At 40.2% G+C, this 16,769-nt stretch overlaps 1 protein-coding gene and 1 long non-coding RNA gene across 4 annotated transcripts in view; one reads left to right on the forward strand and one right to left on the reverse strand.

Moving 5' to 3' along the window:
• The window catches only part of LOC122222888 (synaptojanin 2 binding protein), a 33,617-nt gene extending 27,792 nt beyond the window's left edge, over positions 1 to 5,825 (reverse strand). Inside the window, exon 1 of the mRNA XM_042943654.1 lies at positions 5,663 to 5,825. Within this exon, the coding sequence (XP_042799588.1) occupies positions 5,663 to 5,726 (64 nt within the window). The 5' untranslated portion in view covers positions 5,727 to 5,825. The remainder of the gene's footprint in view (positions 1 to 5,662) is intronic.
• Positions 5,826 to 5,870: 45 nt separating this feature from the next.
• On the forward strand, positions 5,871 to 16,283 carry LOC122222890. 3 transcript variants are annotated; one of them, XR_006203934.1, is made up of 3 exons: positions 5,871 to 5,948; positions 6,197 to 6,267; positions 16,010 to 16,283. It is a non-coding gene; the product is annotated as an uncharacterized LOC122222890 (long non-coding RNA). The 3 variants fall into 3 exon arrangements; XR_006203933.1 differs by lacking the exon at positions 5,871 to 5,948 and adding an exon at positions 5,955 to 6,004; XR_006203932.1 differs by lacking the exon at positions 5,871 to 5,948 and having other exon boundaries at positions 6,011 to 6,267.
• The last annotated feature ends 486 nt before the right edge of the window (positions 16,284 to 16,769 follow it).

Here is a 16,769-nt window from a genome sequence, read left to right on the forward strand (position 1 = left end):
TCTGCACTGTCAGTATAGAGCCTAATACGGGGCTTGAACTCACCAACCGTGAGACCATGACCTCAGATGAAACCAAGAACTGGACGCTTAACCAACTGAGCCCCTAAAAAATGTTTCTATGGTTCGGCCTCTAACAGCTTGCCTTTCTACTTCTCCAAGGTAATTACTACATGTTTTCCTTTATATTATTCGTAAGGATTGTCTTGAAAAAATATTAATAAGAATGATCCTTGAAGCAACCTTAGATACTTGTATAATATGCTCTTCTCACGCTATAAGGTTTTCTAGCTCTTGTATCTCCTTGTTTCTTACATCTTAGTTTCATATCCATTGTAACACATTACATCCACATTCTTTCCTTCTTTCTTGGAGTTAGTGGAGAACCCTGGTTGACTTTTTGAAATCTGAAATAGACCATGTTACTGGTTCTCTTTACTTAACAATATTCTATTATATTTTTCTGAGATTTATCAGTTTTCCTAGTCATTTCATGACACTTACTGACCACCCTGTGTCATGCCTGGCAAGGCATCAGGAAAACAAAAGAAGTGTATATCCTTTGAATCGGAAGAGCTCAGAGTGAAGTAGGGGGAGGAGGAGACACAAATAAGGAAGCAAATACAGAAATAAACACTAAGATAGGGATATGCACAGAATCCAGTTGGAGCATAAAGAGAAAAAGAACTTTGTATGATGGTTGAGAGCCTGGATTTTTTTAAAAATTATTTTTATTTTAGACAAAGAGAGAGAGAACACATGTGAGTGGAGGAGGGAGAGTGGAGTGGAGTGAACGCATGTGGGGGAGGAGGGAAAGGGAGAGACAGAATCTTAAGTAGGCTCCACACTCAGCATGAAGCCTGACGTGGGGCTTGATCCCACAATCCTGGGATCGTGACCTAAACCAAAATCAAGAGTTGGATGCTCAAGTGACTGAGCTACCAGGGCACCACCTCAGAGCCTGGATTTTTAAGTCACACAGACCTGAATCCAATTCTTAACTCGACCCCTTAAAGAACTGTGTGACATAAGAGTCAAGGTTTTCTCATTTATAAAATGGGATAATAACCATTTCATCTATTCCTAGTTGGGAGTACATGAGACAAAGTGTTTAGTTTGGCAATACATGACAAGCACTCAATAAATGGTATATGATACTCATAACAAGGGGGCAACTAGCCTATATAAAGCTTCCTAGAGGAGGTGATTCTTGAATTCAGTCTTAACCAATGAACAGGAAGGGGAAGGAGTCAAGATGGAACCTTAGAGAAAGGTTAAGTTTCCACAGTAGCATTAAGAACTTGTCATAATCCAGTCTCTACCTCAGCAACCTCATCTCCTTAACTCTCCTAAATGAACCTTTCTTTCTATCCAGGCCAGTATAACTCACTGACCTCAGAATATGCTTATTAACTAATTTTCTTTTTTCTTTTACTGTTTAGGCCACACCTTCCCTATGCCTGGCACTAGCCTATAGACTGTCTATAAGACCAACATAAGTTCCATCTTCTTGTAATTGATCAGTCTGGACCTTATCAATGGCTCCATTCTTTGAACTTTTCCAGGACAAGGTCCCCACCACACTTCCTTTGCCCTCTGATGACATGCATGTTCATCATAGTCCTTAACCATCCTTTACACTGAGATTTAACTTTTCACCTGTGACTGTAATGTCTCCATGGGGACATATATTCCATGAGGGTAAGACTTCACGTAAGCAAGAGAAAACAGGACAGAGATATAGCACTTTAGTCTCAGATCTACTTGGCACATGAATGAACAGATCAACAACAGATCAGCAACAGTCTCAGCGTCAAACCTAAAGCACGTGACCAGTCTGTAGAGACTCACGTGCCTGGATTTAACAGGGTTTCTTGTTTTTAGGTTCTTACCTTGATATGCCCTCAGCTCTATCAACAGCAAACTATAAAAACTTTCCACTGTGGATTGTGTTGGTCATTTAAGATGCCTCAAATCCTTAACGCATGATATAACCAAATAAAGGTCAGGAGAAAGACTGGCAGTCAACTCCTTAGACATGGCTACTATATTGGAAGGTAGTTGATGGAACAGCAGAATCAAAAGATCTAGGTTAAACTTACTGGCTTTAGAACTTGGGCAAATCTTTAACCTCTCCGAGAGATAATTTCCTCATCTAATAATGTGGATTAATCATTTAGCACTCAGGGTTGCTGTGAAGATTAAATGAGTTAATATATAAAGTAACTAACAGTGCCAGAAATATAATCCCTCTGTAACTATTCATTATTAAAACATTATACCAACCCATCATCCTCTGCAAAAAAAAAAAAAAAAGAAAAGTAGACACATAGAGATTCTCTTCCTTCTTTAAAGATAATATATCAAGAGCAACCTGCTGAAACCTATTGAGGCCTCAGTCCTGAACTAGGAATCCCAATCCTAACACTTGGTGGGCAACAGAGCTGTCTTTATGGCCAATCTCTACCTGTTACAGTAGCGGGGGAAAAGCGACATTCGATCCCTGTGATACTTCTTAGAGTAACCACAGCTTTTCAAAATTAAGAACTCTTAATTTGATAAAGGAAAATGTAGGAGACTTAGAGACTGTTACTGAGCTGAACTCCCAAAGACTGAGTTTCTTTGTCATAATTTCCCCAAGACTTCATTCTTTCCCTTGCAGTAAACAAGATCAAACAGAATAGGTTCATTTGCCTTCCAAAATGGGCCCAAACACTGAAAATATCCAAGACTCTCACCCTTGACGGAACACTGGCACAAAAATGCAGAATACACATTTTTGTTGCTACCTGATTAAACTATCAGGTCTCTGCATAGGAAGCTGTACATGAAGAGTGACAATGTTGCCTACAAACAGAAATGCATATTTCGAACTAGAGGCTTTTCCTATTTCTTCTACAGAAGGGAAGAGCTCTATGTGACTGCCAAAGTTACTGGAAGTTTCTAGCGGTGATAAGGGACGTCCCCGTGTATCTTCATGACCACACAATAAAGAAAAGCTGAATTAGGCTGTACAACATACCAGGTAATTAGCTCTGAGAGGTGATAAACAGAAACTTGAAACATTCTCTTGATAACCGAAGCAACCAAACTTCAAATGACTGTTTTTAGGCCAGTTCCATCCTAAATTTGTGGCTCTATTCTCCTAAAAGCATACGTTTATCAACTTACATGAGCAAGACACGAAAATGTTTAGGAAAATTAAAGAAGTCACCTGGTGAACAAATATTCATTATGAATAAAGGCACATATACTATAGTAATTAAACCACTTCTGAGGGAAATATATTAGCTAGATATAATTATTCTTCTAAATTAGTCCTTTGAAGTTTGTCCTAACTCCAGTGATTGAGAAAAAAGGCAATACTAGGAACTACAGGTCTGCAAAATTAACAGGATCAGAAATTGTAGCAAACGGTGAGGTGAGCATTAGTCAACCCTGCTATTCAAACACCAAAAAAGCTGAAGTGATATTACACTGAACTTTAAAAATATTTAGTGAGTTCTGCTCTGCTATAGTCAGGAGACCCTGGAAATACGGTGGATGCCACAGCAAAAGGACTATGTCAAAGTACGTTAAATTCTTAAGCAAGAGACAAGAATTAAATCCAAAATCACATCAAAACAGTTAATATAAGAACTAGGGATATTTAGGCTATAGAGGAAAGAGACAAAACAGGAGAACAACTAGATATCTTTAAATACTTGCAGGACAATCAGGAAAAGAACTAGTATTATTTTAACTGGCTCCAAGAACAAGTACCAATGGATGAAAAGTTACAGGGAAGCAGATTTTGGCTTAAAAACACTTTCCCACATAGCCTCAAAAGTCAATAAATAGTAAGCCTCAAGAGTCAATAAATATTAAGAGTGAGAGAAGGAGAAATTTACATAAAGTAGGAAAAGTAAATCTAAAAGGACTGGGCATACAGAATGTGCATTCAACAAAAGTTTAGGAGCTCACGTAAAGCATGACACTAACACATGCAGATTAGAATGAATTACATTTCCATAAGTTGACTTCCAATCTTCTATAGCAAAAAAAAAAAAAAAAAAAAAAAAAAGTATGGATGATTGTAAAAACCACATTTTATGAAGAATAATCTATAAGTGGTGGTCAAGATATCGCAAAATTCCACATGAGTAATGATGATGGACTGTTCTAGATAGTGGTGAATGGAAAGGAGTGACAGATTTACAGCAACATTTCAGAGACAGAGCTCACAGTACTTGATAACTTATTGGAGGCTCCTGGAATAACAATATTTAGCAGGTTTTACTGTGTTAGTCTAGCTACTCATTTGTTAATAATAACAACAATACTAGCAAACACACAGTGCTTAAGAGGTGTCAGGCAATGTTCTGAAAGTTTTACACAGATTAACTCATTTCATTCTCATAACCCTATGAAGTATATTCTGTTATGGGGCGTCTGGGTGGCTCAGTTGGTTAAGCGTCGACTTGGGCTCAGGTCACGATCTCGCAGTTCGTGAGTTCAAGCCCTGCGCCGGGCTCTGTGATGACAGCTCAGAGCCTGGAGCCTGCTTCAGATCTGTGACTCCCTCTCTCTCTCTGCCCTTTCCCCGCTCATGCTCTGTCTCTCAAATAAATAAATAAATAAATAAATAAATAAATAAAATTAAATAAATATTTTTTTAAAAATGAAATGAAGTATATTCTATTATCCTGCACGTTTTATGAGAAACTAAGGCTTAGCTTACATCAGTAAAGTTAGTCAGCCAACCAATATCGAAGATCCAGTAAGAGGTTAGATACCAGATGGATCTACGTAGTCCTAAAGCTAAAGCTCTTAATCGATCCACTAGACAGCTGTAAAGGGGAGTCAACAAAACCCAAGGCATGTAGTAGTGTTAAGAGCCCACGGAAGAGCGTGGGGTAAAAGAGGGCGTTGGAGGGGGAAATACCACTGAGGGCCAAGGGAGGATTTAGCTGTATCAGAATCACCCAACTTGCTTGTTTAAAAAAAAGAAAGAAAGAAAAAAAAGAAAAGAAAAGAAAAACCCAAGCCAGCAAGCAAAACCCTGCTTTGAATCCAAATTCCTAGAGATGGGATCTAGGAGTTAACTTTTTTTTTTTAAAGCAAAACCGAAAAACGTCGGGTAATTTTGAGGCGCAAGCAGGTTTGAGAAGTGTGGTAGCAGATCTCTGAGGTTTCTTTCCGCTTTAGCATTCCAGTTGACACACTAAATGAATTTCCCAAAAATGGAAGGAAGGAGAGAGGGATTCTAGCACCAAGAAAACGGCTGTGCCTTTACGTAAAGTCGACGCCGCTGATGCTCCCCTTTTTACTCAACAGTCTGTCACAGGCACAGGAATAAAGTAGGCAATGGAAGGGGGGGGGGGGGTGTTAAAAAGCAGGCTTTGGGACAGGATTTTCTGGTACTATTAGCACCCGAAAAAAACCCTTCTTGACTATAAACACATGGGATAATCCGACTGAAAAATGACGTGGGTTCCTCAGATCCCGCTCTGGCTAACGGTGGATGCCAACACAGTCTTCTACGTGCTCAAAGAGGTGCAGGAAACCTCTAGGCTGGGGCCTGCCTGCTCCAAGGCCAAAGGAATCGGCTCAGCAGGAGACGGGGCTACTCTGCAATGACAACCTCAAGCACCCTGCTCCCGGAGGCAACCTGTGCCGCACATACCCGAGGGTCCTCTGGTAAGATTGATTTCCTCCTCGGTGACCAAATAATCCACTCTTCCGTTCATGTCTTACTGCTCGTCGGGGTTCCCCACTGAGTCGGCTGGGGCTCGCGCAGGTGAAGGTGAGCCAATCTCAGCGCGGCGCCCCAAGCACTACACTTTCGGTTTCAGCGGCCCGCGGACCGGAAGAGGAAGCCGGGAGCGCTGGGCGCGCAGGGGATGCTGGGAGTCGTGGTTCCGGCGGCCGGCGCGCGGGTCTTTCTCCCGGTCCCCGCGGCGAACCGCTCGGTGATCGACGACCGGGTTACCATTCCACTTTACCGTGGGGGGTGGGGGCCGTAGAGGTAGGAGACATGAATACATCAATTTTGTGAAGAAGTTAAATGTAAAATCCTCACGCCTCAGAAAATCGTGACAAATGGGGGAGCGGGAGTTCTCTTATTCAGTATTCAGGATTCCAGACTAGGACGGGCGTATCAGGCAATCCGCTAATATGATTTCAGCGAATGAAATCTCACAGCCTTTTATATATCCAGGCAAATACAATCCATTTCATACATGGTCTCTGGCAAGAGGACTTAACACAGTTTGCTGTATACATTCTTTGGTAAGTCACCCCTGTAAGTGATCATCTGTGATAGTTAATTGTCATTCAAAGGAAAAATAAAACTCTTGACAGGCAGGTGCTTAAACCTGGAGCAAGGCCCCTAGCCTAACTGCTATGGGGGAGAGGGGGCACAATGTTCCTCGATATTTACATTTCAAAGAGAGTTGTACCTGACAAGAGGCTTTTTGGCTTTTACAAAATTTTATATACATATAAAAGAGAGAAGGAAAGATTAATAATTACAAGCTTGCTCAAAAAGAATCTAAAGGCACCTGGGTGGCTCAGTCGTTTAAGCATCCAACTCTTGGTTTTGGCTCAGGTCATGATCTCTCGGTTTGTGAGTTCGAGCCCCGCATCCGGCTCTATGCTGACCCTGCAGAGCCTGCTTGGGATTCTCTCACTCCCTTTCTCTCTGCCCCTCCCCCGCTCATTCTGTCTCTCCAAAATAAATAAATAAACTTTAAAAATTAAAAAAAAAATCTAAAAAAAGGGAGAGACGGTAAAGGTTTCTTCTTTTTGGTAACAGGGAAAATTCAAGTTTTTATTTGCTTGTTTGTTTAATTCTTACAGTAAGACTAGTGGATGGACTTACTGTGACTTCAGCCCAGTCTTCCTGACTTTTGAAGTATACTTCCAAAACATGGCTCTAAGGAACCTTCACAGATCAAGAACATAAAAGCCTTAAAGGGCAGGAAGAGGACCTAAGTGTGGGAAACAACCTGGAATTAGACCACAAGGATTTGTGGGGACCTTGGAGGGTTGAAAAGCACAGTTCCAATTAAGGCATTTGAGTTCACATTAAGTAATCACACGGGAACCTACTGTGTTTACGAAACAAAACAAGAAAGAAGCAGATTCAGCAGACAAGCCTCTTATTTGCTAATCCTTTGAGAAGTTAATATGGAATAGTAGAAAGAACACAGGAGATGATGTTGGAAGACCTGGCCTCAAGTTTCAGTTCCATCTTCTTAAGAGTTGTCTGGCTTTAAGCAAGTAACCTAACATTTCCTAACTATGATTCTCCATCCAAAAAAAGGCATGGTAATAGATCTTTAAAATGTTGTGGAAAGGATTAAATGAGATGAAACTTTAAATATCACTTCTCACCTTCAAACTCAGATTCATTCCACCCTCACTTCCAAGCCTCCTTAACATGTTGACTGATTGAATGAATAAAATGATCATAATAAAAAGCAGAATATGATAAGTGAAAAAAGTATAAGTGAGATTGAAATATCAAGAGAGAAGAGAGAAAATAGAAATGGGAAAAGAAAATCACCAGTGGAGAAATATGCAACAAATGAACAAACAAAAGAGAAATAGACTGGTAGATAAAGGGGGAAAAAAAAACTATGATTACTCAAGTGGGGAGGGATTGGAGGGTGAGCAAAATAGGTGAAGGGGATAAAGAGGTACAAAATTCCAGTTATAAAATAAGTCTTGGGGATATAATGTACAGTACAGGGAAGATAGCCAATATTCTAGTAACTTTGTATAGTGACAGATGGTAACTAGATTTATCATGGGAATCATTTCATAATGTAAATAAATAAAGATGTACTATGATGTACACCTGAAACTAAAAGGATATTGTATGTCAGTCATGCTTTACTTAAAAACTAATTAGTTAATTTGGAAGAAAAAAAACAAAGCTTCAAAGCTTCTTCTAGACTATGGAAGAGGAGATCACTACCCTGTACCTGGAAGATTGCCCTTCTCACATGAGCACACAACTTCAAAAGGAACACATAGGGCACTAAAAGAAAACAGGTCACCAAATAAATTTACGAAATGCTGGTAATAAGTGGGAGTGACAGATTAGGCATGTAAATTGCCTTTATACCTTAATGTAAGTATAGTTCTCTTAAAGTTTATTTTGAGAGAGAGCAAGAATCCCAAGCAGGTTCTGCACTGTCAGTGCAGAGACGGAGGAGGGGCTTGAACCCACGAAATCATGAGATCATGACCAAGAGTTGGATGCTTAACTGACTGAGCCACCCAGGCACCCCATGTGTCTCTCACTTTAAATCAAAAGCTAGGAAATTAAGCTTAGCAAGGAAGGTATGTGGAAAGCTGAGACAGGCCAAAAGCTAGATCTGTTGTGCCAATTATCCAAGTTGTGAATTCAAAGGAAAAGTTCTTGAAGGAAATGAAAAAGTGGTGTGAATGTAAGAGAGTGATAAAGCCTTATTGCTAATATGGAGAAAGGTTAGTGGTCTGGATAGAAGATCAAACCAGCCACAACATTATCTTAAGCCAAAGCCTAATCCAGAGCAAGGCCCTAACTCTCCAATTCTATGAAGGCTGAGAGAGGTGAAGAAGTTTCAGAAAAGCTTGAAGCTAGCAGAAGTGGGTTCATGAGGTTTAAGGAAAGAAGCCATCTCCATAATAAAAGCACAAGGTGAAGCAGCAAGTTCTGTTGTAGAAGTTGCAAGTTTTCCAGAAGACCTAAGATAATTAATGAAGGTGGCTACACTAAACAATAGATTTTCAATGTGGATGAAACATCTATTGGAAGAAGATGTCATGTGGGACTTTTATAGCTAGAGAGAAGTCAGTGCCTGGCTACAAAGCTTCAAAGGCCAGCCTGACTTTCTTGTTAGAGGCTAATGCAGCTGGTGACTTTCAGTTGAAGCCAGTGCTCACTGACCTTTTCAAAACTCCTAGGGCCCTTAAGAATTAGGCTAAATCTACTCTGCCTGTGATTTATAAATAAAGCCTGGATGATGGCACATCTGTTTACAACATGGTTTACTGAATATTTTAAGCCTACTGTTGGGAGCAACTGCTCAAAAAAAAAAAAAAAGATTCCTATCAGAATAATACAGCTCATTGATAATATACCCAAGTGCTCTGATGAAGATGTACAGTGAGATTAATGTTGGTTTCATGCCTGCTAACACAAGGTACAGCACATGGGTCAAGAAGTAATTTCAACTTTCAAGTCTTATTATTTAAGAAATAGATTTCATAAGGCTATAGTTGCCCAGATAGTAATTCCTCTGATGGATCTGGGCAAAATAAATTTAAGAACTTTCAGAAAAGATTCACCATTCTAGATGGCAGTGAGAACATTTGCAATTCATGGGAAGAGGTCAAAATATCATTAACCAGATGTTGGAAGTTAATTCCAACCTTCATGGAGGGGTTCGAGACTTCAGTGGAAGAAGTAACTGCAGATGTGGTAGAAATAGCAAGAGAACTAGAATTAGAAGTGGAGCCTGAAGGGGCGCCTGGGTGGCGCAGTCGGTTAAGCGTCCGACTTCAGCCAGGTCACGATCTCACGGTCCGTGAGTTCGAGCCCCGCGTCAGGCTCTGGGCTGATGGCTCAGAGCCTGGAGCCTGTTTCAGATTCTGTGTCTCCCTCTCTCTCTGCCCCTCCCCCGTTCATGCTCTGTCTCTCTCTGTCCCAAAAATAAATAAACGTTGAAAAAAAAAAAAATTAAAAAAAAAAAAAAAAAAAAAGAAGTGGAGCCTGAAGATAGGACTGAATTACTGCGATCTCAGCATAAGACTTTAACCGATGAGGAATTGCTTCTTATGACTGAGCAAAGAAAGTGGTTTCTGGAGATGGCATCTACTCCTGGTGAAGATGCTGTGAAGATTGTTGAAATTACAGCAAAGTATTTAGAATCTTATTACATAAACTTAGTTGATCAGCAGGATTTGAGAGGATGACTCCACTTTAGAAGAAAGTTCTGTGGTCTCTACAGTGATCCTATTGTATCAAATGACTACAGGAAATTGTTTGTTAAAGGAAGAGCTCATTGATGCAGCAAACTTCATTGTTGTCTTCCCTGTTTGAGGAAAGCATCCTAAGACCTTGTTTGGAAAATAAGAACTATTGAAAAATGCACTAACCAACCAATCTGCCTCTATAGACTGTTTCCAGCCTGCTGTTCTACTCTAGTGTAGACCCCGATCTCGAGCTGCAACCTCCAACTAGCTTTCCAACTTCCAGCCCAGCCATCCTTGCTTACTGCAGACTGGTGCGAGCCAGTTCTTTCATCTATCATATTGCTCCTATTTCTCCTGACTAATGGGGATTTTGTACAAGTCACTGGTTTTTGTACACTGACTCCTTAGTTTGTCTAAAGTCTGAAATCAAGGAGAGATTCTCATCAGCAACCAAGAACCTCTCCCTTTAGTCTTGAGCAGGTTTTTCTTCCAATTGCAACCCACAGTTTTACATGTCTTCCTGTCCCTATTGTTTATTTATATTTGTGCCACTAAATGTTTAAATGTTGTATAGACAGAATTTACCACCCCATAGATTCTCTAATTATTTAATACATTCTGTATGTAGCCTAAGAGCTATCTGTTTACTTTTTACATTTCAAAAATCTTGACATAAAGCCAGCATATATTTAGGCTCAATATTAATAGTGAAATTGAAATGTGCATAATAAAACATGAAAACTATAAGATAAATTCATTGTTGTCTTGTTTTAAGAAATTGCCACAGCCACCCCAACCTCTAGCAGCCACCTCCCTGATCAGTCAGCAGCCATCAACATCAAGGCAAGACCCTCTGCCAGCAAAAAAGATTACAGCTCACTGAAACCTCAGATGATCGTTAGTACTTTTTAGCAATAAAGTGCTTTTTTTTTCTTGGTAATAAAGTATTTTTAAGTTAAGGTATGTACATTGTTTTCTTTTAGACATAATGCTATTGCACATTAAGACTACATTGTAATGTAAATATAACTTATGTGCACTGGGAAACAAAAAAAATTTTTTTGCAATAATTAATTTTTTCCAATATTCACTTTATTGCAGTGGTCTGAAACCAAACCCGTAGCATCTCTAAAGGTGTGCTACCCAGGGCTCACAGGTAGCTAATGGTGGTACTTCTCAGGTGGGACAGCATTGCTGGTAATGAAATCACCAAAACAAGGTGGAGGTTGGAGCCAGAGCTGTGTTTTGCTGCTAGAGAAATGCTGACAGAGATTACAAACAGGAAAGAAGTCTCTTTTCCCAGATTGCAAACTCTTGCCAATGTTTCCAAGTTGGCAAAACCTAGCCAGAAGGTAGCTGTCAAGGGAATATGGGAAATGTAGTTTGTAGAGAGTCCCAGCGTCAGCATTAAAGAGTACTAGAGAAGGGTAGACCTGCTGCTGTGATACAAATGAAGAAGTAGCAACACACACACACACACACACACACACACACACACACACACTCTTACACACCCAAACACACTTTTTAAAAAAAAGTGTCACATTATAAATAGGTGAACTGGGGCGCCTGGGTGGCTCAGTCGGTTGAGCATCCGACTTCAGCTCAGGTCATGATCTCACCACTTGTGGGTTCCAGCCCCGCGTCGGGCTCTGTGCTGACAGCTCAGAGCCTGGAGCCTGCTTCCGATTCTGTGTCCCACTCTCTCTCTGCCCCTCCCTCGCTCATGCTCTGTCTCTCTCTCTCTCTCAAGAATAAATAAAACATTAAAAATTAATTAATTAATTAATTAATTAGGTGAACCAAATAATATTAGCACACCTCTTTCTCTCTGGATTCTTTCTAGTGGAAAAAACAAAATGATCACTAGGTATATCACAAATTGGTACCAATTTTATTAATTTGGGAAGTACCCCAACCCCCCAATATTAGTGCTTCTCATGAAACTGTGTCAGAAAATACAGCTTATATATGAGGCTAGTGTGCAATATACACTTTAGTAGCCTGCAGGTTTTCCTGAAGAGGTATGGCTAATGCTGTTGCTGCATCAATGGGGACTTCCACCTGCCTCTGGGAGGAGGCACAGAGAGGGTTAGAGAACAGCTAGGGAGCCTTGGCATACAATGAATTGGCCTATAAAGTTGACTCTAAGAGGGTCAAACCCTGACCCATCAGATAAACTGTTATGTTCATTAAGCAGGTGGTTGTGGGGTTGATTTGTTTAACAGTGTAATTAGGCTGTCTGATTCACATACTATCCATAGTATAGTATAGTTCATATTGCAGATGTTTCATAAGATCTTAATTTCTACTTATAGGTATTTTGGTTATTTTAAATTTTATTCCTACAACAAGCAATTCAAAGTGAAAATTTAGAATCAGTGTGAGTGTCAGGAGAATAAAATTCTAGAAAGGGATCTTCTGGGTCAGAGGGTAGGTATATACTAATTTGTGGAAAATATTACCAAATTTTACTTCAAAGATCTTGTGCAGTTATCCCTCTATGAACATTATATGAGGATGCTGTGTTCCATACTGGAATTATCATCACATCTCACATCCTTGCCAAAATGCTAAGTGGAAAATAATATTTTAATTTGAAATTTTCACTTATGAATGCTGTTGAGATTATTTTAAACATTTTTATGGCTCTTTATTTTTTATCCTTTTTTGTTTCTCTGAAAAATCTTGCCCTTTGTCCATTTTTCTTTTGGAATGTTTTTCTTTTTTCATATAGGAAATACTCGGTCTTACAGAGAAGTTACAAGAAGATGACATAGAACTTCCAGATACCTTTTACCCATTTCTCCAGTTTCTTATAATTGACCTCTCTTCACTTTATTCTCTCTCTTGCTCACTCTTGTGCATGTGCTTTCTTAGTATGTGAATATATATACACAAATATACATATGTACACATACATGTACATATTCATGTACATACATATGTATCCTAGACATAGATTAATAGAAAGAAAGAAGATAGTGGGAGAAAAGAAAGGAAAGCAAGGAAAAAGACAGATGGATAGGGACATATATACATGAAAAGGCGTTCTAGTATATAAGTTACAATATAGTTATCAAAATCAAGATTTTTAATATTGATACAATACTATTATCTATTTTGTAGATGTTCATCAACTGTTCCCTAAATGCCCTTTACATCTTTTTTTTTCCCCCTGCCCAAAGTCCAAGGATCACACACTCCATTCAGTTGCCATGTCTCTTTAATCTCCTTTAACCTGGAATAGTTCCTTAGTCTTTCATTGTCTGTCATGACGAGAATACAGAACAATCATTTTGTAGAGAGCCCGTCGATGGTTGTTTAGGTACTGCTTTATTTTTAGAAGCAGTACCACAAAAGTAATGTTATGTCCATCTCAGTCCACGTTATCAGTAGGCACAAGATGTTGGTCCCATTACTGGTTAACTTTGAACACTTAGTTACAGTGTTGTCCACTAGATGGCTCCACTGAAAAGTGACTATATTTCCTTTTACAATGAATAGGAAGTTTATGGAGAATTACTTTAAGTAATTATTCTTTTTTTCATCAAATTTTCACCCAGTTATTTTAGCATTCAATGATTACCCTCCAGTGAAGCAGTTGTTAACTGGGAAGATTGTCAAATGATGACTTTTTTATCCATAATTCCACCTACATCTATTATTTGGCATTCTACTATAAGAAACAACTTTCCCCTTTCCCTTATTTCATTTATTTATTATCATCAGTATGGACTCATGAATTTCTGTATAATTGAATGGCTTATAATCCATTACTCTTATTTATTTTAAAACTAAATTGTCTTAGATTTGACCCATGGGAGCACCTTTAAACTGGCATCTGTGTCCTTTCAACATCTCTCCATCATTCTTTGAGCATTTCATTACTTTTTGGCACACAATGTTTTAGGCTCATCTTGTATTTCATCTGCTCCAGTCCTGAAATTATCATTTTCTCAAAGGATCTCTGTTTCCTTTGAGCAGACAATGGTATTTATAAAACAAGATCTGGGGACTAAGTCTGCTCATTATTACTGGGGTATACTTGCTTCTAGTCCCTCTCAGAAGACTGAATTAGATAATACATTTGTCTCTATTGAAATTACTATATCCTTATCTATTGGGAGACAATTCTCCATGGATCTCATATTTGTATACATCTTACATGCAGATGACAGATATTATTCCAGATTATCTTTTTTTTTTAATTTTTTTTAACGTTTATTTATTTTTGAGACCGAGAGAGACAGAGCATGAACAGGGGAGGTGCAGAGAGAGAGGGAGACACAGAATCTGAAACAGGCTCCAGGCTCTGAGCTGTCAGCACAGAGCCCGATGCGGGGCTCGAACTCATGGATCGCGAGATCGTGACCTGAGCCAAAGTCAGACGCTTAACCAACCAAGCCACCCAGGCGCCCCCCAGATTATCTTTTCAAAGATCTTTGTGTAGTGGACCAGTTTGGAAGGTAAAAGGTCATTCTTCAGGAGCATCTGGGTGACTCAGTCGTTTGATCATCCGACTCTTGATTTCGGCTTCGGTCATAATCCCAGGGTCGTGGGATCGAGCCCTATGTCGTCCTCCATGCTGAGCGTGGAGCCTGCTGAAGAATCTCTCTTTCCCTCTGCCACTCTCCCTCAATCTGTCTGTCTAAAATAAAACTTTTTAAAAAATGTCACCCTTCAGCGCAGAAGGCAGGTTTGCTTACTGCCTATTATAATAAAGATAATGTCTTCCTCCAGAGCAGAAATTGGGCAGATTTGCAAGCAGCCTATCACAAAAGACATGGTTTCCTAAAGCTCAGAGTTCCTTAGCTCTAATGTAAAATCATTATATGTGCAGTATCCTCAGGAGCCCTCTGCATTGCCCCCATGAGACTTTGGAATAAGTTAAACTGACAAGAGCGTGAAATTCCTGCTCCTTGCTGTGCCATGAGAAAGAAAGTCCTTTGTCTCTGAACCGGGCATCTCATTATCTTCTGCTACCATCCATGATGTTTGTAGAGGCCGCTTTTAGGCAACAAGCTTGAGCAATAGAAACCTGAGTAAGGTAAAAGGGCCCATGGTGACCACCAAGCAGAATGCAAACAGGCTCACTAAGTGGTCCACCTCGAAGTAGCCATAGACTCTAACTGACCAACCAGGCACAGTTCCTAAGGTTACCAAAAGGAAAATTCCATATGTTCCCATGCCTCCTCATTCTGCCCTATAATTGAGGTCCTTCACCATCACTTCTCACAGACCGTCTCTCCTTTGCTATCCTGCCTGCTGCTCCCTTGTGGTATATTCAGTAAACTTCTGTCTCTTGTCCTGCCTTGGGGTGAATTCTTTCACCACCCACGCTGCTGGACCCTACCCAATTGGGACACCCCATATTTAGTGGCCCCCGATCTGATCAGAGTGCCCCACAAAACTGTGGCAGGCTAACTTGTTACCTTGAAGATAGGGTAAAATCTTAGACCTATCACATTGCTTGACAGTTTTTGGTGGCTAAGATGGGAAACTAACAGAAACATGCTTTTCTGGAACAAAAAGAACAAAGTCCTCCACAGGCCAGAGTAGAGGATTAAAGAGGACTCCCCAGGATCCACTAGCGAATGCTCTTGATCAAGTGGTGGACAGGAAGGGACTAAGGTTTCCTCTCTGCCCTACCTTCAATAGATGCTTAGAGGCTGAGCAGTGAGTTAGGATTAAAACAAGTCAATCAAATGCTCCTTTGATTGTTGTTCCTTCTCCTCCAAAGTGGGATGGGAAAGGGTTGTCATTATGACAATAGAGGCAGAAATCCCTGCAGCCTTAGCCAAAATGCAACGTGGCTGTAGCTGCTGAGTCAAAGCCTCCTCAAAGCAGTAACAAATCATGTCCACAATAAAGAGGTAGAAATTGAGTGGACCAAAAACATTAGAAGCTAATTTAATTGAGCCTTAAGTAGAATGGGTCAGGGTTTAGTGCAGGCGCCTCTATCCTCTGTTATACTTTTGAAAGAGGATTTCAACTACCTCCATTTTGACCTCAAACTTTTTAATTGATCAAGTTCTTCTTTCTGGCTTATCTCTTAACTCAGGCAAAAGACCCTGTGAGCCAAGCATCCCCTGAAGAGAACTGATACTACCCCTTCAAGCAGTAAGGGCTGCACTGAACCAGCAAGACCCCACCCATGACAATGAAGACCTGACCTTTACTGCCCACCTGCAAGCACCTACTTACCTTTGTCCCACATTTTCCTGGTATAAACCTAGAAGTATTTTTGGCACTTTGGAGAAAGTCTTTGAGATGTTAGTCTGCCGTCTTTCTCTTCCAGTGTTGGGCTCACTGAAATAAATTCCTTTCTTATTTCATCTCCACTCATCTCTTTGCATTTTTTAAATAAGTTTATTTATTTTCAAAGAGAGCGTGAGAGAGTGTGTGCTCATGGGAGAAGAGGGGCAGAGAGCAACAGGGAGAGAAAGAATCCCAAGCAGGGTCCATGCTGTCAGTATAGAGCCCAACTTGGGACTCAATCTCATGAACCATGAAATCATGGCCTGAGTCGAAATCAAGAGTCTGAGGCTTAACTATCTGAGCCACCCAGGTGCCCCCATCTCTCTGCATTTGGATTTTGTCAGTGGTTAGTGGCTGAACCTGGTCTGTTTGGGACCCCCTGAAACCAGGTGTTCTTGCACCCCTGCAATCCCTGATGTGATCTGAAGTAGGGTTCAGGAGCAAACGGCCAAGAAACAATTCTTGAGACGTTTTTGGGGCAAAAAGGGTGTTTTTATTATAGCATGGAGACAGGACCTGTGGGCAGAAGGAGCTGCACTGGGGTTGTGAAGAGAGACTGTTTA

Source organism: Panthera leo, chromosome B3 (genome assembly GCF_018350215.1).
Source record: "Panthera leo isolate Ple1 chromosome B3, P.leo_Ple1_pat1.1, whole genome shotgun sequence".
In the NCBI taxonomy this organism is placed as follows: Eukaryota; Metazoa; Chordata; class Mammalia; order Carnivora; family Felidae; genus Panthera; species Panthera leo.